Here is a 24,288-nt window from a genome sequence, read left to right as displayed (position 1 = left end):
ACCCACACTGGTTTGAATGTAACTTAGATATTGGGTTTCACTATGTAAAGCGCTTTGAGTCACTTGAGAAAAAGCGCTATATAAATGTAATTCACTTCACTTCACTTCACTGGGAGGAAGAGATGCAAATATTATTATTTAGCACTTGCAATGTGATTCATCAAGACTGAAACTGTTTGCAGCTGCTTGTGTCAATGTTTAACACGTCTGGAAGGTACGTGCAAACTGGCTAAAGGCCAGAATCCATCCATCCATCCATTTTCTGTCGCCACCTCAGTGCAGGGCCAACACATAGACAGACTGGGGCTAATTTGCACGTGCAAAACCGCATGTGCAAATTAGAAAATTCTGTGCACTATTAGTGGGCGTGCTGCATGTTAGTTTAGTCTTTATTTGAAGGGACAATGCACAGAGACATTAGGATCAAAGACAGATATATGTTCTGCACCAGATTGTAGCTAAATAGCTAATTTCCTACTGAGACTCTGTGTAGAATTAATAACAAGTACAAAACTGGTGCAGACCGCCCTACTTAAATGAGGTTTTTGCTTTTATTTAGCGGCTTCACCATGGAAACACTTGTTTCCCTCCACATTCATGGTATCATGCTCTCCAACATATGGGGTTTTGCAATGTTGTTGAAAAAAAGGAGACAATGACAGAAACTGAAAAGAGACCATCCTTCATGCACATGTCAACATATTTGAACTGTCAGAAATAGAAATATCAGACATATTGTCTGTCTGATGGATGACTTAAAGGCCTACTGAAATGAATTTTTTTTTATTTAAACGGGGATAGCAGATCCATTCTGTGTGTCATACTTGATCATTTCGCGATATTGCCATATTTTTGCTGAAAGGATTTAGTATAGAACAACGACGATAAAGTTCGCAACTTTTGGTATCTGATAAAAAAAAGCCTTGCCCCTACCGGAAGTAGCGTGACGTAGTCAGTTGTTCACCTCCTTATATTTTCCTATTGTTTTCAACGCAGCTAGAGTGATTCGGACCGAGAAAGCGACGATTACCCCATTAATTTGAGCGAGGATGAAAGATTCGTGGATGAGGGACGTTAGAGTGACAGACTAGAATGCAGTGAAAGACATATCTTTTTTCGCTCTGACCGTAACTTAGGTACAGGCTGGCTGGATTCCACACTCTCTCCTTTTTCTATTGCGGATCACGGATTTGTATTTTAAACCACCTCGGATACTATATCCTCTTGAAAATGAGAGTCGAGAACGCGAAATGGACATTCACAGTGACTTTTATCTCCACGACAATACATCGGCGAAGCTCTTTAGCTAATAAGCTAACGTGATAGCATCTGGCTCAAATGCAGATAGAAACAAAATAAATAAATCCCTGACTGGAAGGATAGACAGAAGATCAACAATACTATTAAACCATGTACATGTAACTACACGGTTAATAATTCTCAGCCTGGCACAGCTTAACAATGCTGTTGCTAACGACGCTGAAGCTAACTTAGCAACTTAGCAACTGGCCCTCACAGAGCTATGATAAAAACTATAGCGCTCCACCTAGGCCAGCCAGCCCTCATCTGCTCATCAACACCCGTGCCCACCTGCGTTCCAGCGATCAACGGCGCGACGAAGGACTTCACCCGATCACAGATGCGGTTGGTGGCTAGCATCGGTTGTTGGCTAGCATGGGCTAGCGCGTCTGCTATCCAAGTAAGTCCTCTTGTTGTATTGCTACAGCCAGCCGCTAATACACCGATCCCACCTACAACTTTCTTCTTTGCAATCTCCATTGTTCATTAAACAAATTGCAAAAGATTCACCAACACAGATATCCAGAATACTGTGGAATTATGAAATGAAAACAGAGCTTTTTGTATTGGCCTCAATGGGGGAGCCATACCTCTGTTCTACTGGCTATGTCACGCACATACGTCATATCCAAAGGAGTTTTTCAACCGGAAGTTTAGCGGGAAATTTAAAATTGCACTTTATAAGTTAACCCGGCCGTATTGGCATGTGTTGCAATGTTAAGATTTCATCATTGATATATAAACTATCATACTGCGTGGTCGGTAGTAGTGGGTTTCAGTAGGCCTTTAAGGGCTGATTTGGTGTAAGCAGACACCGAAATTAATCAAAATATCTCTTACATGACAAAACTTTTTGCGGCACTACATTTTCTTGTGTCTGCATCATTCTAGAGCATCATTGCAGTTTGTGCCGGTGTCTCCCAGAGCGCACTTTCGGCGTGCTATAAAGTGAGTTCCGTTGTAGATCGCACTGGAGGAGCGCTTCCACATTATATTGCTCAGAAAAGGTGGCACAGATTATAGTTGTGTGTAGCATGATCCACAATACACTATGGGCTAGAGCCTGACGGATGGCGATAGCATGGGGAAAGCAAGTAGTACATACAAAAACCTCATTTAAATACATTTGTACGTCCAACACAATTTCCCAACTCATATGGAAACGGGGTTTGTAGATCTGTCTGCACCACTTTTGCACTTGTTATCAATCGCGCACGCAGTCTTAATGCTCCACTATGCTACAGTGTCTGCTCTATGCACAGTTTTCTGATGGCGTCATGATGTACTGTCCTCATGCTCTTGAACATGTGATTTGCAATTCTCTTCTAAAACGCTAAAGGGCAGTGTCTCCTGATGGAGCAGCCACAGTGGTCGTTAACTATGAATATTTACCTTCATCTGTATTAGTGACTAATGACGACCGCTACATCCAGATTGTTGTTGGCGAGGGAACACATTTTTCAGAGATCAGATTAATTATATGTTTTGCTCATATACCCCAGGAAAGGACTGTGAAACCGCTGACGAGTCGTGGCAGAGGACGGGCAAATTTGCAACGCTTTTCGGCCCTTTACAAAAATACTAATATTCAGCTTCAATTGACTTTGATTCAGGGTAGTTTTTAGCTTATATAAACGACATGCACATTTATAAAGATCACAATGTAAAATTTAACTCTATGAGTACAGTGTTTACTGTATCGCATTTGATTGTGCAGGTGTACCTAATAAGGCGTTGTAGGAGTATATTGTGTTTTGATACAGTCAATGAGCATGTGGTTCCTGCAGGTGCACGTCTTTGTTAGAGATAGTGTCCCTGCTGCTGGGCGGTGTGCAATGTCAATGTTTCTGCTGTAAATTATGACAGTTATGGTGGTTCAGCGGGAGGGGAGGAAAAAGAGCAGGATAATAAATCACCCGTGTTTACATTCACCTCTGAGAGTCGGCAAACTATGGCAGGGGGTGCTAGATGATCGAAAGACGGTTTGTGAATTATAAGGAAAGCTCACAATATTGGAGAGTCTACAAAAAGACGCTGAGGGAGTTCTTATGGGCAGAAAAGAACACATTAGGGAATAATGTTCATCGTTTTTAACCTGTCTTTTAAGTGCCAGAATCATAAGTTAAAAATAATTAAGGACATTGAATGTTGTCTGTCTTACTGTGTTGGCCCTGCGATGAGGTGGCGACTTGTCCAGCACCCCCGTCACTCCGAGAGGGACAAGCGGTACAAAATGGCCTGATCTACAGTAGTAAAGGTTTGCGTGTATTAAAACACGTACAAACTTGATATCAAAGCTGATCTACTAAACTTGTGCGCAATTCATTAGCATGCCTGTCTTCATGAATATTCAAAATATATGCTGATCATCAGAACGCCCACAATACTGGGAGGAAGAGATGCAAATCTAATCATTCAGCACACACAATGTGATTTATCAATGCTGATCACTGTTCTATGGGCGCAATCTCGCGTCTTTATTTATTACATCTGAAAAGTATGTACAAACTGAGAAAGTTGTATTATTTTTTTATTTGCATTCACAGAAAGAGAGAGAGAAAAAAAGAACAATATATGAACAATGTAAAGCAAAAACCTGTGCGGGACAGGTTAAAAAGACCCTAAGGTCTTGTGAAGTTACACACACGGTTGTGAGCAAAGAGGGGCTCGTGCCACTAAGACAGACGATGGACAGAAAATCTTCCGACCGTGTGTGTCTCAACATATTTGGGCTGTAATATATACAAAATATTAGACATGTTGTTTATTCAGCAATATCAATTTAGAATGTTATTGCTGCTGTATGACCTAAGGCTATTCAACTGGCGGCCCGGAGGCCACATCTGGCCTGCCAAAGCATTTAATTTGGCCCGCCGAACAACACCCAAATAGGCTTAATGAAACCATTCAAAACAGGGTTGCTAATGCAAGCAGTAGTCTCGCCACCCCACAGAGGCCAACAGCAAAGCATATGTGTCACAATGAAGCAGCAGTGGTTGAGTAGAACAAGATGGCACTCTCGACAATGAAAAAAATCAAAATAAATCTAAAAAATCTGATTTAACAGCGGCCGGACAACAAAGTATAAATGTATTGAAATACATTAATGCTGACTTTGTGATATATTTTGTATTCATGGTTGTGTTGTTTTTGGCTGTTTAACTTTGGCGATTAAAACTGGTGTAATACATTTAGTGCTACATTCGACCAGTAGAGGACAATAAAGCTACACCGTAGGTTTAATTGTGTTAAACTACATGTGTTTGTTGTGTGTATAAACAGGATACCTTCTATTTTATTTATGTAAAATACACAATGGATATTATACTTTTGTAATGTTTAAATTTTTAGTCTTACAAACCTAAAAAAAGGAAGACGTACAAAGAAATAAAACTGAGGAAGAAAAACAATTCAAAAGAAGGAAAATCAATCATCAACAAAATGTTTCTTACCATGAATTACCATGAATTGATTTACGTGGACCCCGACTTAAACAAGTTGAAAAACGTATTCGGGTGTTACCATTTAGTGGTCAATTGTACGGAATATGTACTGAACTTTGCGATCTACTAATAAAAGTTTCAATCAATCAATCAATCTTCATGTTGTGAACTGTCTGTCTAGCTGCACAAGCTGGAAACGAGTAGCGAGGACAGGATAATAAATGATTTGACAGTGCAGTGTGAAGAAAGCTGATCTGTTTACTTTATAAATAAGTAAACACAGTCTCAAAGGAATATAACCTGCGGAGGCACTTTCTAAAGAAACATCCAAATGTTGACCCTGGGCTCTTGAAACTGTGGCCCTTTCATTATGTAGTTGAATAGCCCTGACATAAGGGGTTGATTAAAACAAATTTGATTACACCATTTTGGTGTCTGCTAGTGTTTTTTTTTTTTCAAATGCCGTTCATTTTCTTATTTAGAAAACATGTTATGACAAATATCTTGTATGAAAAGACATCTTTCAATAAACATTCTCTTGCGTTTGGATCATTTCAGGCGCATGAATGCACTGCTGTTTCTGCAGCGCTTCAGTGCGCTAAAAATAGTTTATGTTGTCTCAAGAGTGCGATTCTCTATTGCAGAAAATGTGGTAAAGTTGATAGGTGCTGTTAGTTAATCAACATCACACACAGGTTGAAGGGCACAATAACATTAATGTGAGGGGCACATAGTGATTGACTTTTCAGTTGATCACGCAGAACACGCCCACTAATAGTATTCACACAATTTTATAGTTTGCACATGCTGTTTAGCGCGTGGTATTTGGATCTTAGTAGATCAGGCTTTATTTGTTTTACATGTATGGAAAATTGACAATTCTTGGTTGACAATTTAAAGTTGTTTTTTTTTTTAAGTCCTTGTAATACGGAATACAGAATTGTGTTATTGCTATGACAACCTACCGGTATGATGTTGGACCAGCAAAGACATCTCTCATGTTGCAATAGCACTAACTTCTTGCAGTTTAGAATAGCGTTCAGTGTTGCACACAACTTTGCAAATGACTAGCTACGTTTATTTTCAAGACATGAAATGTGTGTAACAACAATGGGAGGCCAAATATTGTCTATCCTAAATAATAGTAACACAGACATGTTCTATTAGCATTCAGCCATGTCTTTGTTGGAGTGTGCATTTGTAATCCACTTGTATATACTGTACAACAGTGCCTTAAATATATTGTGGGGAGCTGCAGCATTAAAAGCATTTATTGAATTAATGCACTAAATGTTACATATTATACCTTTTAAAATGCAGAGGTACCTCGAGATGCTAGTGGACCAGCTTACGAGTTTTTGGGTGAAGTGAATTATATTTTTAATAGCGCTTTTCTCTAGAGACTCAAAGCGCTTTACATGGTGAAATCTCCATCTTTAAGCTACATTTAAACCAGTGTGGGTGGCACTGGGACCAATTGGGTAAAGTGTCTTGCCCAAAGACACAACGGCAGTGACTAGGATGACAAAAGTGGAGATCAAACCTGGAACCCTCAAGTTTCTGGCACAGCTGCTCTATCAACCGAGCCACGCCGCCCTAATAAAACTGTCTCTTGGCCAATTGTTAAGCTTTAGGTTACGAGCAAAAATTTGGATTATGAGCCGCCAAACCCCTAGTTATCGTAGCAAATACCACAGTTAAAGGCCTACTGAAATTAGATTTTCTTATTTAAACGGGGATAGCAGATCAATTCTATGTGTCATACTTGATCATTTCGTGATATTGCCATATTTTTGCTGAAAGGATTTAGTAGAGAACATCGACAATAAAGTTCACAACTTTTGGTCGCTGATAAAAAAAGCCTTGCCTGTACTGGAAGTAGCGTGATGTCGCAGGTTGAAAGGCTCCTCACATCTGCACATTGTTTTCAGCGGCGTGAGCGATTCGGACCGAGAAAGCGACGATTACCCCATTAATTTGAGCGAGGATGAAAGATTTGTGGATGAGGAAAGTGAAAGTGAAGGATTAGAGGGCAGTGGAAGCGATTCAGATAGGGAAGATGCTGTGAGAGGCGGGTGTGACCTGATATTCAGCTGGGAATGACTAAAACAGTAAATAAACACAAGACATATATATACTCTATTAGCCACAACACAACCAGGCTTATATTTAATATGCCACAAATTAATCGCGCATAACAAACACCTCCCCCCTCCCGTCCATATAACCCGCCAATACAACTCAAACACCCGCACAACACACTCAATCCCACAGCCCAAAGTACCGTTCACTTCCGCAAAGTTCATACAGCACATATATTTCCCCTAAGTTACGTACGTGACATGCACATAGCGGCACGCACGGACGGGCAAGCGATCAAATGTTTGGAAGAAAGCTGCATACTCACGGTAGCGCGTCTGCTATCCAACTCAAAGTCCTCCTGGTTGTGTTGCTGTAGCCAGCCGCTAATACACCGATCCCACCTACAGCTTTCTTCTTTGCTGTCTTCATTGTCCATTAAACAAATTGCAAAAGATTCACCAACACAGATGTCCAGAATACTGTGGAATTTTGCGATGAAAACAGAGCTGTTTGGTGTCCCAATACTTCCGCACAATCCGTGACGTCACGCGCAAACGTCATCATACCGAGACGTTTTCAGCCGGATATTTCCCGGGAAATTTAAAATCGCACTTTATAAGTTAACCCGGCCGTATTGGCATGTGTTGCAATGTTAAGATTTCATCATTGATATATAAACTATCAGACTGCGTGGTCGGTAGTAGTGGCTTTCAGTAGGCCTTTAACCCCGTAAGAGCCGAGCAAAATATCCTGTGTTTTACTCGCTAGGTTTATTTTACATCTAGAGAGTGACATAACTTTGTTATTCAACCATGGGAATGACTAATGTGAGTGTGAAGGACAGAAAGTAGTGAGAAGAAGCAGATGATATCCACTGAATTAAAGAAATCTCCAAAAGATTTAACCGAGCGTGGAGCCAACTCGGCGCAGCACTGCTAATCTACAGCCTAGTGAAGCAGGAGAAGTCTAACGCCAACCAAGGGTGTTTAAATAACATCACATTTATCCATGAAAATATGGAGAAGCTGCTGACGGTGTGTTTGATGGAGCAGCAATTAGAAGGAAATATCATAGAAGTTCGCTCTCCAAAGTAAATCCTGTAAATGATTATTACTTTACTTCATTAAACTACTGTAGTTGTTTGTTGTATGCTCTCTTTTAGTGTTTTGATGTAGTATTTTTTTTTTAACTAAAAGTTTTTCTTTTTAAAAGGTATGGTATAGGTTAAAAGTGTGGTGTTTTATAGGGTTGACCACTGATTAGATTTATTTAAATTCATTTCAATGGGTGACGCTGTTTCACAAACAAGCAAAAACCAGTTAAACTTGTATCCTGAAGTACCATTGTACATTGAAATTGTTGTGTCTCTGTCTGTGTTGCACTCAAATATGTTGATGTCTGTTTCTGTCTCCACTGACAACACAAAGACATTGAAAACAAATTTGCACAGTGTTTTGAGTTCTGTGTCTCTATTGGCCTGATCTACAAAGATCCAAATAACACGTGCCAAACCGCATGTGCAAATTAGAAAATGCTGTGTACTATTAGTGGGCGTGTTGCATGTTAGTTAGTTTAGACTTTATTTGAAGGGACAATGCAAAGAGACATTAAAATCAAAGACAGATATGTTCTGCACCATATTGTAACTAAATTAAGTTAAAGTTAAAGTTAAAGTACCAATGATTGTCACACACACACTAGGTGTGGTGAAATTTGTCCTCTAGCTAATTTCCTACTGAGACTTTGTGTAGAATTAATAACAATTGCAAAAACTGTAGCAGACTGGTGAAGACCGCCCTACTTAAATTATTTTTTTGCTTGTATTTAGCGGCTTCACCATGGAAACACTTGTTTCCCTCCACATTCATGTTATCATGCTCTACAACATGTGGGGTTTTGCAATGTTGTTGAAAAAAATCCCACATCCATAATCTGGATCACTTTTTCTGCAATACAGAATCACGATCTATACAACATAAGCTATTTCTAGCACACAGAGGCACAGCACCGCAGCGTATTGACGCGTCTCGAATGATCCAATTGCAAGAAAATGCATATTGCAAGACGTTTTTTCATATAAGTGTTTTAATAATACATTCCCACACCAGCAGACACTAGAACGTGTCAATTGAATTTGTTTGAATCAGTCCCTTAAATCCAGCAGCTATAAAATTATATTGCTGAATAGACGACATGTCTATTATGTTTTATTCATGACTGATCAAATATGTTGACACACACATACACATAGGAAAAAGTATTGTCTGTCCAGCAGTCTTTGCAGAGCGATTCTTGCCTTTTCCCATAGCCATCTGTTTAACTGTGCCAGACATACTTAATAGAGACGCAAAATAGCGGCCGCAGAACAGTTTCAACACTGATATATTACATTGTGTTAGCTGAGTGATTATATTTGCATCTTATGTTCCCAGTATTGTGGCCATTCTCGAAATCAGCATATATTCTCCATATTCATGAAAACAGACACGCCAAATGTATTGCGCTTCTGATTTTGCTCACTTAAGAGACGCGGATTGCGTCTCTCAAGTTTACAAGTTTAGTAGATCAGAGCTGTCAAGTTTGCACGTGATTAAATTCACGCAAACCTTTAATCGATCATGCCCTGTGTCTTTTCACTAACTCCAATGAACAAAAACATCCTTTTTCATTCTCCCGCTTACATACTTTTCAATGTATCTTCCGTCAAACTGTCTCCTTACTTCCACTCAAATGCAGTTAAGATTTAGGATCGCTTTACGGATTGCATGTGTTTTCCCCTGATAATAGCACACGCACACACACACACACACACACACACACACACACACACACACACACACACACACACACACACACACACACACACACACACACACACACACACACACACACACACACACACACACACACATACACACACACACACACACACACACACACTTACTCTCTATCCCCATACCATCTCTGAGTTTCTGGCCACATTCTGTCATTTGACTCTTGTGTGGCCTGTGGTTTGAAATAGATGGAAGACTACAATAAATCTAAGAGACATGCAAGGGAGGTAATACTTGGGATTTACAGTTTAGATCATAATGAAGACGAACGAGTGCACGTTTGGATTATTATTATTTTTTTTTTTTTACCAAAAGAGAAGAACAAAACAGAGAAAGAATAGGATTAGTGTGCAAACGTATCTTGATTGTCACATTTTGTTAAAGTTAAAGTACCAATAATCGTCACACACACACGAGGTGTGGCGAAATTATTCTCTGCATTTGACCTATTGTAGCAAAATAAATAAGGTAGTAGGGGTGCACAAAATTTTTTATTTACAGCACATTCTTATTCATCTCGTTTCTAAATTGATTCATCCTTTTTAAAAATTTGATTTTTTAAAATATTTTTTTAAGCCCTCTCCATGCAACCAGAAGCAGCTTTTCTAACCTGCAACCTGTTTTAAAAAAGTTTCATTATAACTATTATACCATATGATACATTACGAGAATCGGTTTGAACCGAGAATCGTGTTTGATCGTCACCCCAGGAATCGGAATCGGATCGAAACGTTAGGTGACCAACGATTCACACCCCTATGAGGTAGCACCTTAACATATACTGTATGCATCTGAATTATTCTTCTTCTGTTTATTGTTTAACTGGCTTTCAATTTTACATTGGATTCTCAGACGCTAAACATGGTAGTCCGACAATTGTTTTTTTGGATCTGTTAATTATAACCGTTTTAATTGTTAGCCAGTTATCTGGTAAACTATTTCATCCCAACTATACAGTACATATGAGCTTTAGTGTTAAATGTTTATTGCAGTTTGCCCTGGCTGCATTACTGTACTATTAGACCATGCTGATTTTTTTACAAGCTCTTGCGTCTCCCCTTAAGTCTTCAGTGCCCACAAGAACTGAGGCAAATAGATAATCATGGCTAACAATTAGTACCAACAGTATTTCTAAGAGTAAGACATTTATTTGCCTTAAGTGGATGACACGCCGAGCCACTAATTCCATCTAGAGGAAGCGATTATTTGAGGTTATATGGTATAATGATCTGTGCGACAATTATGTCCCTCTTCCCATTACTTCCTCAAGATGGATAGAAGCAGCACAAAGTGAAGGTTTTCAAAGTGGCCCACTAGACCTGTGTTGTGAGCGGTCACCAGAGCTTAAATAATGCAGCATGGGGAGCTCAGTCAGGAACTGGGAAATGGGCATCAGTGCACAAAGGAGTGTGGTATAAACTATAGAGGCATCTCATTTAGTATCGGTGATTTATCAAGGCAGCATGCTGCTGCATGCGTGGACCCTGTGAACCCTTTAGCAGTAAATATGCGCGCATACACACACACCCACACACACACACAAACACACACACAAACACACACACAAACACACACACACACACACACACACACACACACACACACACACACACACACACACACACACACACACACACACACACACAAGCATACATACATGTGCATTCTTGCAGATTTACTCTCAGGCAAGCTATTAGGTCCTTTATTGGAGCAGTGAAAGAACATAAAGAACTGTAATCAATAACCCATATCTATTTCACCAATGGAAAACCACCTTCTCTCTTATGTACATACATGTTATGTTATTTTTTATAAAAATAGAATCCTAATCCTTCCAGTTTTAAGATATTAGTGTGTCTGTTTGGATCTCTCTGTCCTTTCTCTGCTGTTTAGCACAGCGGCCACCTTTGCCTTCAAGACCTGACCCCCCCTATTGATGCGCTGCAGCGCTGTCCTCATAGATTAGTGGCTCAAGCATGGATATTGTCACCATTTGACCATGTGACAACGAAAATAAATGTTAAAATATGTGAATTTAAGGGAAACCATTTAAATACTGTAGGCGGCCGACAGGAAATAAGGGCAAAATATGGTAGTTTCCTGCTGAAAACGGGGAATACCTCTCTGCCTTTGATCAGAACTGTACTGTAAGAAAAATGACCTAAAATAAGAGGAAATCAGTCCATTCATGCTGCTATTTGTCTTGTAAATAAATGCTACACTAAAGCAGATTTACAGTACTGTAAGAAAAATGACCTAAAATAAGAGGAAATCAGTCCATTCATGCTGCTATTTGTCTCGTAAATAAATGCTACACTAAAGCAGATTTACAGTTCTGTAAGAAAAATGACCTAAAATAAGAGGAAATCAGTCCATTCATGCTGCTATTTGTCTTGTAAATAAATGCTACACTAAAGCATATTTACAGTAAAGTGATATCGCAGACTTTTTGTGTTTTTATTTTCTGTTTATCCACTACTTTTTTAGAAACATAAAAACACAACTCAGTAAAACTCATCAAGATCCAAATGAAGCTGGCTCATTGTTATTATCTACCTTCTCTCTCCCCATCAGATCTCTCAGATGGTCTCGGAGGCATCCAGAGAATGTTTTACCGAGGCCGCGCTGAACCGCTACAACACAAACTCGCCTTCACACACAAACTCTTCGTCACACACAAACTCACCTTCACACAGTCCGGCGACTACCACCTCTGCAAGCACAGCACAGACCACCGGCTCATCTGCTGCCTCTTTCTTTGCCAGGTAAGATGCACCCACGTCAGCATTGAACACGTCCTTCAATATCTGGAGTATTGCCAGAAAAAAATATATTTAGTTCGGGTTACATTTGTCACTATATTACTTATTTGGTTACAGACTCCTAACAATAAGCTGCTTGTTTTCCCCAACATGTATTACTCTAGTTCAGTCCTTCTCAAATAGTGTGGCGAGCCCCCCTAAGGAGACGTGCTTTATCAGTATCATGGTTCAAAAAGCTTAAAGCTTAATTTTTGTTTGTTGTTTTATATATTGTGCTCCTGAGTTGTTGTTGCTGATCAATTTGAATTATATATAATTTATTGAGTGCGTTTGATTGTATTTTTCAGTATCTAATGGTTCAATTCAGTAAAAAAAACATTTTTAGTTTACAGGTAAATAAGGATAACTTTTTTTTAAATTTCAGACAAATTGTTACACAATTAGGGATGTCCGATAATGGCTTTTTGCCGATATTCCGATATTGTCCAACTCTTTAATTACCGATACCCATATAAACCGATACCGATATGTACAGTCGTGGAATTAACACATTATTATGCCTAATTTGGACAACCAGGTATGGTTAAAAAATAATAAAATAAAATAAGATAAATAAATTAAAAATATTTTCTTGAATAAAAAAGAAAGTAAAACAATATAAAAACAGTTACCAGGAAACTAGTAATTAATGAAAATGAGTAAAATTAACTGTTAAAGGTTAGTACTATTAGTTGACCAGCAGCACGCACAATCATGTGTCCTTACGGACTGTATCCCTTGCAGACTGTATTGATATATATTGATATATAATGTAGGAACCAGAATATTAATAACAGAAAGAAACAACCCTTTTGTGTGAATGAGTGTAAATGGGGGAGGGAGGTTTTTTGGGTTGGTGCACTAATTGTAAGTGTATCTTGTGTTTTTTATGTTGATTTAATAAAAACAAAAAATAAAAAAAACGATACCGATAATTTCCGATATTACATTTTAAAGCATTTATCGGCCGATAATATCGGCAGGCCGATATTATCAGACATCTCTATACACAATGTTAATAAATTTATTCTTTGATCTATATTTTTTTTCTTGTTTGTTTTCTTAAATGTTGATGAGGATACAATGTTAAGATTCAAGATTCAAGATTGCTTATTGTCACATGCACAGTTAAACAGACAGTTTGCCCTACAATGAAAATCTTACTTTGCTCGTCCACCCTTCAACAAGTCACACGGTACTTAGCTAAAATAAAAAATAAAAATGTTATATACAAGGCACAGTGAGTAACATTACATTATTGCACATTCTGATTGACAGTCAACAGTATAAATATGGAGGTGACATTGGGTCACAGCAGCAGTTAAAGTGTCTTTAGTGATCAAAGGTGAAAAGTGTCTACAGTGATGGTTCAAGTTAACCAATGATTGTCACACACACACTAGGTGTGGTGAGATTATCCTCTGCCTAATGCAGAGGTGCACTTATAACAGTTTTATAGACAAATTGTACTTTTTATAGTCGCGGTGGAGGATGAATGGGGCAGGGGCACAAAATGTTTTTTTCTTCCGTAACAGAAAACAATTGAGAAGCACTGCTCTAGTCATCTCTAGTCAAAGCTTTCTCAGGTTTAAGCGGGGATACAAAATGGGTGCAAGATCTTTTTTTTTAGTGTTGTTGCTTGTAGAATAAATGATTAATGCAATAACATTGTAATTGTTCAGTTAATTTTGAGCAAAGTTACATTACATGCTTACATTTGCACAATTCAACATGTCCAAAAACGAGTAGGAAGAAGCAGTGCTTTATAAAGCTGCCGGTGCCACATCTATAGACACCAGGCCGATAAGATACAGTATGAATGTTGTGGATAAATTATTGATGACTACAGACAGGAAGCCGAAAATGAACAATAAATAATTCAAGCTATCAAAGGCTATTATTGTGTCAAAGTCGCTGAGGCACTGTTGGAATTCACAAAGCAGTATCAATGCTTCCCGAGATCCTACACAGTCCACTATATCTATGCTCTTCCTCTGTTTAATCTTGAATTGCGTCGATAATGCTTGCGTTGATGATAATGCTTGACAATGTTACAGTCTTAAAGGGGAACAGCATTTTTTTAATGTTGCCTGTCATTCATAATCTTCATTTAAGACAAGCACACATGTTTCGTTTTTTATGCACTCTAATAACTAAATGCAAGCAAAAGTCTGCAGCCTAAGGGAGTCGCTCTATTCTGCGTATAGAGCACTTAAAAACACCCAGACACCTTCATTAAGGTTCTATATACACGCTAAGTATACAGTATATGTAATGTAGTAACAGGCACATTCACAATAACATGTAATATTTACTTATTTTGCTCATTTTAAGCATACGACGGCGCATTAATTTCAAAAACACATCACAACGTTCACTTTTTCCTTCAAAATCATTACTGATTATTATCAATCAATGCCAATCAATCAATGTTTATTTATATAGCCCTAAATCACGAGTGTCTCAAAGGGCTGCACAAGCCACAACGATATCCTCGGTTCAGATCCCACATCAGGGCAAGGAAAAACTCAACCCAATGGGACAATGAGAAACCTTGGAAAGGACCGCAGATGTCCATAGCAGATCTAACATAATAGTGAGAGTCCAGTCCATAGTGGGGCCAGCAGGAAACCATCCCGAGCGGAGACGGGTCAGCAGCGCAGAGACGTCCCAAACCGATGCACAGGCGAGCGGTCCACCCCGGGTCCTGACTTTGGACAGCCAGCGCTTCATCCGTGGTCACCGAACCTGTGCCCCCCCCCCCCCCCCCTCCACGATGGAGAGGGGGGCAGAGCAGAAAAGAAACGGCAGATCAACTGGTCTAAAAGGGGGGTCTATTTAAAGGCTAGAGTATAGAAATTAGTTTTAAGATGGGACTTAAATGCTTCTACTGAGGTAGCATCTCTAAGTGTTACCGGGAGGGCATTCCATAGTACTGGAGCCCAAATAGAAAACGCTCTATAGCTCACAGATTTTTTTTGGGCTCTGGGAATCACTAATAAGCCGGAGTTCTTTGAATGCAGATTTCTTGCCGGGACATATGGTACAATACAATCAGCAAGATAGGCTGGAGCTAGACCGTGTAGTATTTTATACGCAAGTAGTAAAACCTTAAAGTCACATCTTAAGTGCACAGGAAGACAGTGCAGGTGAGCCAGTATAGGCGTGATATGATCAAACTTTCTTGTTCTTGTCAAAAGTCTAGCAGCCGCATTTTGTACCAACTGTGATCTTTTAATGCTAGACATAGGGAGACCCGAAAATAATATGTTACAGTAATCGAGACGAGTCTGTTATGTCTTAGACGGGGGGAAGGAGACGGCACAACAGCAGACGTATAAACTCAATGTATTTATTGAGTGATTTATGATTACGTAGGGTGTGTATGCTACTATGTGTTTGAATGTAAACTATGTGCTGGAATTAATATATAAAGATACCGTAAGGGGTGTTGTCATGCGTGTTGAATGGTGGCGCCCAAATCCAGGGGGAGAAGGCAAAGAGGTCCGGGGGTCCAAGCGAGGTCGTAGTGCAGGAGAGAGCGTCCAAAGTCCAGGCAATGTGTCGATTAATCAGGAGGGCAAACAGGATTCAGGGGAATATGACAGCGGAAGCTGAGACAGGGACTGTGGGAGGAAGGAGAGACGAAGGAGATCAAAAACAAGGTACGGAGAAACAAGCACAGGAGAAGAACACTGGTGGGAAGTCAGAAACGTGAGCTTACCGCAAGCAAAGTAACGTTCCGACGAGGAGTAGTCAGCGGCGAGGCTCTTTATCCTGTCGTCCGTAATCACTGCCAGGTGTCTTGATTGATGATTGTCTCCAGCTGCGGCGGCATGTGGGTGCGGTCTGCACAGCGCGTGTGGGTGCGGTCTGCGCAGCGCGTGTGGGGGCGTGTCTGGACGTACTCAGAGTGGAGCTGCTGAGTGCTCCCGCAGATGAGGGAGGAACGGACTGTGCTTGTGTCATGACAGTGCCCCCCCCTTATGCGAGACCCCCGACGAGCGCCGAAGAGCTCCTGGATTTGCCCGATAGAAGTCTTCTAGTAGTGATGGGTCAGCAAGGTAGGAGGCAGGAACCCAAGACCTATGTTCAGGCCCATAACCCTCCCAGTCAACTAAATAAACTAACCCCCTACCTTGCCGACGGACCCCGAGAATATCCTTAACGGTCCAAACGGGGTCCCCGTTGTCCAAAATCCTGGAGGGGGGGGGGGTTGGGATCAGGTGAAGAAAGTGGGGAAGTAGTAACTGGTTTGATCTGCGAAACATGAACCACGGGATGTCGCTTGACTGAGGGAGGTAAAGAAAGTTTAACCGCAGCGGGGTTTATTATGGCCTCTATAGTGTATGGTCCTACAAATCTGGGTGCGAGTTTTCGAGATGGTACCTCAAGATGAAGATCTTTAGCCCGTAGCAGAACTTGTTGACCCGGAGAATACGAGGGAGCCGGGATGCGTCGCTGATTAGCACTGCGGCACATCCTTTCAGAGGACCTGATTAGAGAAGCCCGGGCGGCTTTCCAAACTTGCTGGCATCTTTTGATGTGTGTAAGGGAAGAGGGAACTGCAGCTTCGAGCTCCTGTTGAGGAAACATAGGTGGTTGGTAACCTAAGGAGCACTCAAAAGGTGACAATCCGGTAGCCGAACTCTTCAAGGAATTGTAAGCAAATTCGACCCATGGCAGAAACTTGCACCACGAGGATGGTTGTCTGGCAGATATGCACCGTAGCATGGTCTCAACACTTTGATTGGCTCTTTCTGCTTGACCGTTACTTTGAGGGTGGTAACCAGAGGTAAGAGTGGCCGTGGCCCCAATTCCCTTGCAAAAGTTCTGCCACACCCGAGAGGTGAACTGGGGACCACGGTCCGAGACGATGTCCACAGGAATGCCGTGTTGCCTGACTATGTGGGTTGTGAGAAGATCAGCAGTCTCGGCAGAAGATGGAAGTTTAGGTAGAGGAATGAAGTGTGCGGCTTTAGAAAAACGGTCAATAATGGTGAGAATAGTGGTGTTACCTTGGGAAGGTGGAAAACCAGTGATGAAGTCCAGAGATATGTGTGACCAAGGGCGACTGGGAACAGGAAGGGGAAGCAATAGTCCTGCCGGCGGTCTGTGGGAAGGCTTATTACGTGCACAAGTGCTACAAGCAGCAATGAACTCACGGGTATCATTGGCCATGGATGGCCACCAGAACCGCCGGCGGATGAAGGATAGGGTACGCTGAAATCCCGGATGGCAGGTGAAAATACTGGAATGTCCCCAGTCCAGAACTCGAGGTCGTAACTCACGAGGGACGAAGAGTCTGTTGGGAGGTCCTCCCTTGGGTCCCGGACTTACTCTCAGGGCTTCCTTAACCAGGCCCTCCACTTCCCACGTGACCATGCCAATAATTTTGGAGGGAGGAAGGATAGTCTCCTCCGGGATATCGTCAATGGTTTCCTCTGAGAACTGACGGGAGAGGGCATCAGCCTTGGTATTACGGGAGCCCGCTCTGAAAGAAAGAATACAATTGAAGTGTCTAAAAAATTGGGACCATGGTGCTTGTCTGTCGTTCAGTCTTTTGGCCGACCGGACATGCAGCAAATTGCGGTGGTCCGTGAGGACCTGGAATTGGTACTTAGCTCCCTCTAGCCAATGTCTCCACTCCTTCAATGCCTCGTGTAAAGCGAGCAATTCCCGATTCCCAGCATCATAATTGCGTTCAGCAGGTGATAAGCGTCGGGAGAAGAAAGCACATGGATGGACCTTGTTATTCTGCTTGGAGCGTTGGGAGAGAACTGCACCTATACCAGAATCGGAGGCGTCCACCTCAACAATGAACGGGCTGTCCGTGTCTGGATAAACGAGGATGGGTGCAGAGACGAAACTTCTTTTGAGACACCAGAACGCCATTCCTGCTTCACGGTTCCACTGGAAGGGGACATTGGTAGAGGTAAGTGCATGAAGAGGTGCGGCCAACTTACTAAAGTCCTTAATGAATCGCCTGTAGAATCCGGCAAATCCAAGGAAGCGTCGTAACTCAGTGCGAGTAGAGGGTTGAGGCCAGTCCACCACTGCCTTCACCTTTTTTGGATCAGCCTTAATATGTCCTTTTTCAATCACAAATCCCAAGAAATCAACAGAAGAAGAATGGAACTCACATTTCTCGGCTTTGACGAACAGACGGTTCTCCAGAAGGCGTTGTAGGACGAGACGGACATGTTGTTGATGCTCCTGAAGATTCTTGGAGAAGATAGGGATGTCATCCAGGTAAACGACAACAAAACGGTCTATCATGTCTCTGAGGATGTCGTTAACTAGGGCTTGAGAAACTGCAGGAGCATTGGTCAGACCAAAAGGCATGACCCTATACTCAAAATGCCCTAAGTGAGTATTGAAGGCAGTCTTCCTCTCATCTCCTTCCCTGATTCGTACCAGATGATAGGCGTTGCGTAGATCCAGTTTGGTAAAGATGGTGGCCGGAGTGAGGGGTTCAAAAGATGAATTGAGTAGGGGTAACGGATATTTATTCTTTACAGTGATGCTGTTAAGTTGACGGTAATCAATACATGGCCGAAGGGATCCATCCTTCTTGCTGACAAAAAAAAATCCAGCGGCCACAGGTGACTTGGATGGTCTGATTATACCAGAGGCCAGGGACTCGGAGATGTAGTCCCTCATAGTTTTCTTCTCAGGAAGGGAAAGGTTATATAGTCGACTGGATGGAAGAACTGCGTTGGGAATAAGATCAATAGCGCAGTCGTATGGTCTGTGGGGTGGAAGTGACAGTGCTTGATCCTTACTGAAAACTGTGGCTAGATCATGATATATCTCCGGGACTTGGGACAGGTCAACAGGGGGAGATATCGATCTGGGTCCTTCGGAATGTATAACAGCAGAACGGAGACAGTTAGCATGACAGTGGTTGCTCCAGGCCAGTATCTTGCCAGTGGACCAGGAAATGTGGGGGTCATGTAGACTCAACCATGATCGGCCGAGGACAAGGGGGGCTACCGGCGCATCCAGGACCCAGAAGATGATGGTCTCTGTATGGTTACCAGAAAGGGTAAGGGATAAAGGTTTAGTGCGGTGTTTGATAAGCCCTAAAGGGTGACCATCTAAGGCTTGGGCAGACACAAAATTCTCTAAGGAAATGAACGGAATACCAGATTCTGTGGCATACCTTAAGTCGAGGAAACTCTCGTCGGCTCCGGAGTCCACATAGGCCTCTACTGATAGTGTCCTATCTTCCCAAGACAAGGTAGCAGGGAACAGCGTACTCGGGGTTTGCCTGGAAAAGATTGTGGGGATTGTAGTATGGCTCACCAGTATCCCCTTGACTGGTGAGCCCGATCTTTTGGCCGAGATGGGCAGTTGCGAATATGATGGCCCGCTATACCACAGTATAAACATAGGCGTCGTTGAAACCTCCGTTCCCGTTCCTCGAAGGAAAGTTGAGATCTCCCTATCTGCATGGGTTCTGGGGAACGACTAGGACATTGATTAACTGGGCCTGTCTGTCTCGTGAGGTCCCAGCTGGTAGAACGAGGAGGTCTGCCGAAGTCGCTCTCCCTCTCCGCTTCTCTTTCTGAAAGTCGCTGATCAAACAAGAGGGCTAGTTCAATTAGCTTGTGACTAGAAGACGGCCTGTCACGCATCAATCCATCCTTTATATTTTCATTAAGGCCTCTCCTGTAGGCACTCAAAAGAGCCCTGTCATCCCAACCACTCTCAGCTGCCAAAGTGCGGAATTCTAGGGTGTATTTAGCCATGGAGCGGTGACCCTGTCTGAGGGAATGAAGCCTAGCTGCAGCATCTCTTCCATCCGTGGGATGATCAAAAACAGCCAAAAATTCTTTGCGAAACGCAGAATAATTAGCGTTAAACCCCGAAGGCTTGCTAAGGGCGGAAGTGGCCCATTTAAGGGCAGGTCCAGAAAATAAGGAAAACATAAAGGCTATCTTGGCCTTAGCATAACGAGATGGTTGGTGTTAAAAAATAAATTCACATTGAACCAAGAAGCCACGACAAAGTTCGAAATCCTCCTCAAAAATCTTAGGACTGGCTATCTTTGGTTCGCGAAGGGAAGACGGTCCTTTGGGGGCAGGTGCCTCAGAAGAGCTAAAAATGGGAGTGGGAGGTGTCACCTGACCTGTACTGAGTTTGTCCAATCTTGACAGCAGACTAGCAAATGCAACATCAAGTTTGTCCTCCAAGGTGGAAAATCGGGCCTGATGTTGTCGAATGACAGACTCGATGGCAGATAGGTCTCTAGGAGGGGAAGTTCGGACCAGAGTTCCAGGTGGGGGATGTTTTGTGCCGTCTGGTTCCATCTTGGTCGGAACGTTCTGTTATGTCTTAGACGGGGGGAAGGAGACGGCACAACAGCAGACGTATAAACTCAATGTATTTATTGAGTGATTTATGATTACGTAGGATGTGTATGCTACTATGTGTTTGAATGTAAACTATGTGCTGGAATTAATATATAAAGATACCGTAAGGGGTGTTGTCATGCGTGTTGAATGGTGGCGTCCAAATCCAGGGGGAGAAGGCAAAGAGGTCCGGGGGTCCAAGCGAGGTCGTAGTGCAGGAGAGAGCGTCCTAAGTCCAGGCAAGGTGTCGATTAATCAGGAGGGCAAACAGGATTCAGGGGAATATGACAGCGGGAGCTGAGACAGGGACTGTGGGAGGAAGGAGAGACGAAGGAGATCAAAAACAAGGTACGAAGAAACAAGCACAGGAGAAGAACACTGGTGGGAAGTCAGAGACGTGAGCTTACTGCAAGCAAAGTAACGTTCCGACGAGGAGTAGTCAGCGGCGAGGCTCTTTATCCTGTCGTCCGTAATCACTGCCAGGTGTCTTGATTGATGATTGTCTCCAGCTGCGGCGGCATGTGGGTGCGGTCTGCACAGCGCGTGTGGGTGCGGTCTGCACAGCGCGTGTGGGGGCGTGTCTGGACGTACTCAGAGTGGAGCTGCTGAGTGCTCCCGCAGATGAGGGAGGAACGGACTGTGCTTGTGTCATGACAGTGACGTAACAAACGCATTAATAATGCGTTCGTTACGTCTCATTATTACTCAATGCAGACATCATAAAAATACAACAAACATAATAAAACATCACTCACTGTACAATGTCTGCTCTCACCAGAATGCCGACTGTTAGGATGTTCATATAGTCCCGTTTAGTTGAACAATAACTCATAATCATCACAAAGAAAAAAGGAGTGTGGATCAAAGCGTCATTCCGGGTCTTTTTCGCCATTTCCGGGTTTAAGTTGGCTGTCAAAGTGTACCAACTTCTCAGTTTATGTCCACATCATTTTACTATCCAGGGGAGAGGCATGATTTATTCACGAGTTTGGAAGCGAGAAAGCAGCTCACCAGCTCAGGATGTCAATACACAGTATTAGCATAAGGAAGTTGCCACTCTCTGATCAATGCACCACTCCATGTAGGTCCTTAACGTTAGCACTTATAATAACAATATCGCTAATACTTGGTTAATATTCAAGGCACAAATTGTAAATGGAGTATTGTTGCCACTTTTGGGATGGTCATTTATTGGGTTTTATGGTCAACATATACACAATGATGCCATGGCTCCCATTGGCTCCATTGTAAGCACACTTTTATTTACGAGTTAGAATGCATTAAAAAAAAACATACAGTATGTTCTTGTCTCTCATAAGGATTGTGAATTGAAGAAAACATTCCCAAAAAAGTGCAGTTCCCCTTTAAAACATGACCAGCTTGTAAAAGTCTAGAGAAACTCACACCAATACGTGTGATCATGCTGTCTTTTGACATTTTTCTTTGGTGACCTTAAGCCAGTGAGGCAACAAGGCCCTTTAACACCAACAAACACACGTCTGGATGACATTCCAGCTGTCTTTGGTCTGATTCGCAAGGCTCCAAAGTGAAAGTTACTTTAGTGATGCAGGTGTCACGCGCCTCCTTTCTCTCTGTGTAATTGGATTGCATCGCTTGTGAAACGTCCTCTTAAAGAAATATAAAAGTGGTTCTTTTGTTCTAAATGTGACCTCCACATGTACGTCTGACACAGATATGCGCATGTGTGCGTGATGAGACTAATTGTTCAGACAAACCGTTGTCGTCTCTGCTGGCTGTGAACGTAGGGGTTTATGTTGGATGCAGCCAGGCAGTATTGCTAAATCCAATGGCTGCCATGCTCTTTACTCTCACACGTGGACTGCATGCAGACCTTCCTATTACACACACACACACACACACACACACACACACACACACACACACACACACGCACACACACGCACACGCACACGTACACACACACACACACACACACACACACACACACACACACATACTAAATCCCTGTGTCCATTTCCTTGCTCCACACCTTTTTCACTATTTCTTTCAATTCTATGTTTGTGTCATTCTCAAAGATATTCCTCCTCTCCTCCTGACTCTACACTGACCTCCTCCTCTCCCCTCCTGCTGCTAATGTGTGTATGACTAATATCTTTCATTAGTGCCAATGGCTCAGTGAATATGTCACTCTCACACGACGATGTCTCCGTCTCCTTATGCGGCAGCGGCCCCTTAGGGACACCAGGCTAAAGGATGGAGACATGCTGTACTTGCAAGGGGTGTGTGTGTGTGTGTGTGTGTGTGTGTGTGTGTTCCTATACTAGGGGGAAGGCAGTTTCTATCTGTGCAGGAATTTTATTTTTCCTGCATGCTCTGTCAATTGGCTCTTTGGGGATTTGTGGTGCTTGTGTGTGTGCGTGCGTGCGTGCGTGTGTGTGTGTGTGTGAGTGTGTGTTTATAGAGTAAATGAATTGATCCCAAGTGAAGAGCGATATTGAAAAAGTGTTGTTGTTTTGGCTAGAGGACAGCTAACATGTGGGAGGATCTTTTTGTCTTACTGCTTTACTGAGCATGACTTCTGTTCCCTAACCGCATGTAATTACTGTTACCATGACAACAAGGGGTGCCTAAAATTAAGGAGTTCGTTACCAAGATGAGCTGACCAGTATTTTGTGTGAGCAAGATGACTTGTTTGATGTAGGAGTATTTCACCAAACTGAGTAAACCCCTCACATTTCAGCTACTCAATACTATAAAACTTAAAATTGAATGTAGAGTAGTCAGTGTACAGCCTGTGCAGCGGTATAGATTACTATCCACTGAAAACACAGCCATTATTCCCTGAATAGCCAATAACAAAAGTGAGTACCAAGATAATAGGTTGTATTCACTTGACGTCACGTCCGGCTCGTTAATTATGCGAGGCTGGAAGTGGTAGGTAAGCGAGCATCTGTTGTCATAGTGTTCTGGGCGGCATTTTGCCTTTCTCGAAGAAAAATGCCCCATGCTAGCGTTGTTTTGGGCTGTTGGAACCGTGGAAATCGTGAAAAGGATACAAGTTTCTTCAGAGTTCCTCGAGAGGTAATCAAGAAGGGTGAAAGAGTGCAAGATTTTTCAAAAGAAGACCAAAAAAGGACCACACACTCCAGTCAAACACGGCAGAGTCGAAAAACGCACGAGTTTGCACGGATCACCTGGTTAAAGGTTTGTTTGATAGACTTACAGCGACTCCGGATTGGACTGTTACTTAAAAGTAAAAAGCTGGGTTTAGTACTTGGCGTGCTTCCTGTTTCGCCAGTAAAGCACACGCACACACATTTCCGAGATGCAATGTGGTGAATGATTTAATGAAGTGGGAGAATGTACGAAAATAAATTTGCTTAGTTCGTCTGTAGACAGCATGCAGTTAAAGTGTCCAAAGATTTCAATAGCTTTCAGTCGTGCTCAAGAACGCAATCAGTAACGTCCAAAGTCTCTTATAAAGTGTGCA

General features: G+C 42.2%; 1 protein-coding gene and 1 long non-coding RNA gene across 2 annotated transcripts in view; one reads left to right on the top strand and one right to left on the bottom strand.

Annotated features, from left to right (window-relative positions):
- The window catches only part of kif26ba (kinesin family member 26Ba), a 184,625-nt gene that overhangs the window by 92,319 nt on the left and 68,018 nt on the right, over positions 1-24,288 (top strand). The window contains exon 4 of the mRNA XM_062025486.1: positions 12,233-12,423. Coding sequence (XP_061881470.1) covers positions 12,233-12,423 — 191 coding nt within the window. The remainder of the gene's footprint in view (positions 1-12,232; positions 12,424-24,288) is intronic.
- The window catches only part of LOC133632802 (uncharacterized), a 43,203-nt gene continuing 31,258 nt past the window's right edge, over positions 12,344-24,288 (bottom strand). The window contains exon 4 of the long non-coding RNA XR_009821713.1: positions 12,344-12,465. This is a non-coding gene — a long non-coding RNA (uncharacterized LOC133632802). The remainder of the gene's footprint in view (positions 12,466-24,288) is intronic.

Source organism: Entelurus aequoreus, linkage group LG02, assembly GCF_033978785.1.
Source record: "Entelurus aequoreus isolate RoL-2023_Sb linkage group LG02, RoL_Eaeq_v1.1, whole genome shotgun sequence".
NCBI lineage: Eukaryota > Metazoa > Chordata > Actinopteri > Syngnathiformes > Syngnathidae > Entelurus > Entelurus aequoreus.
This window is presented reverse-complemented; position numbering and strand designations above follow the sequence as displayed.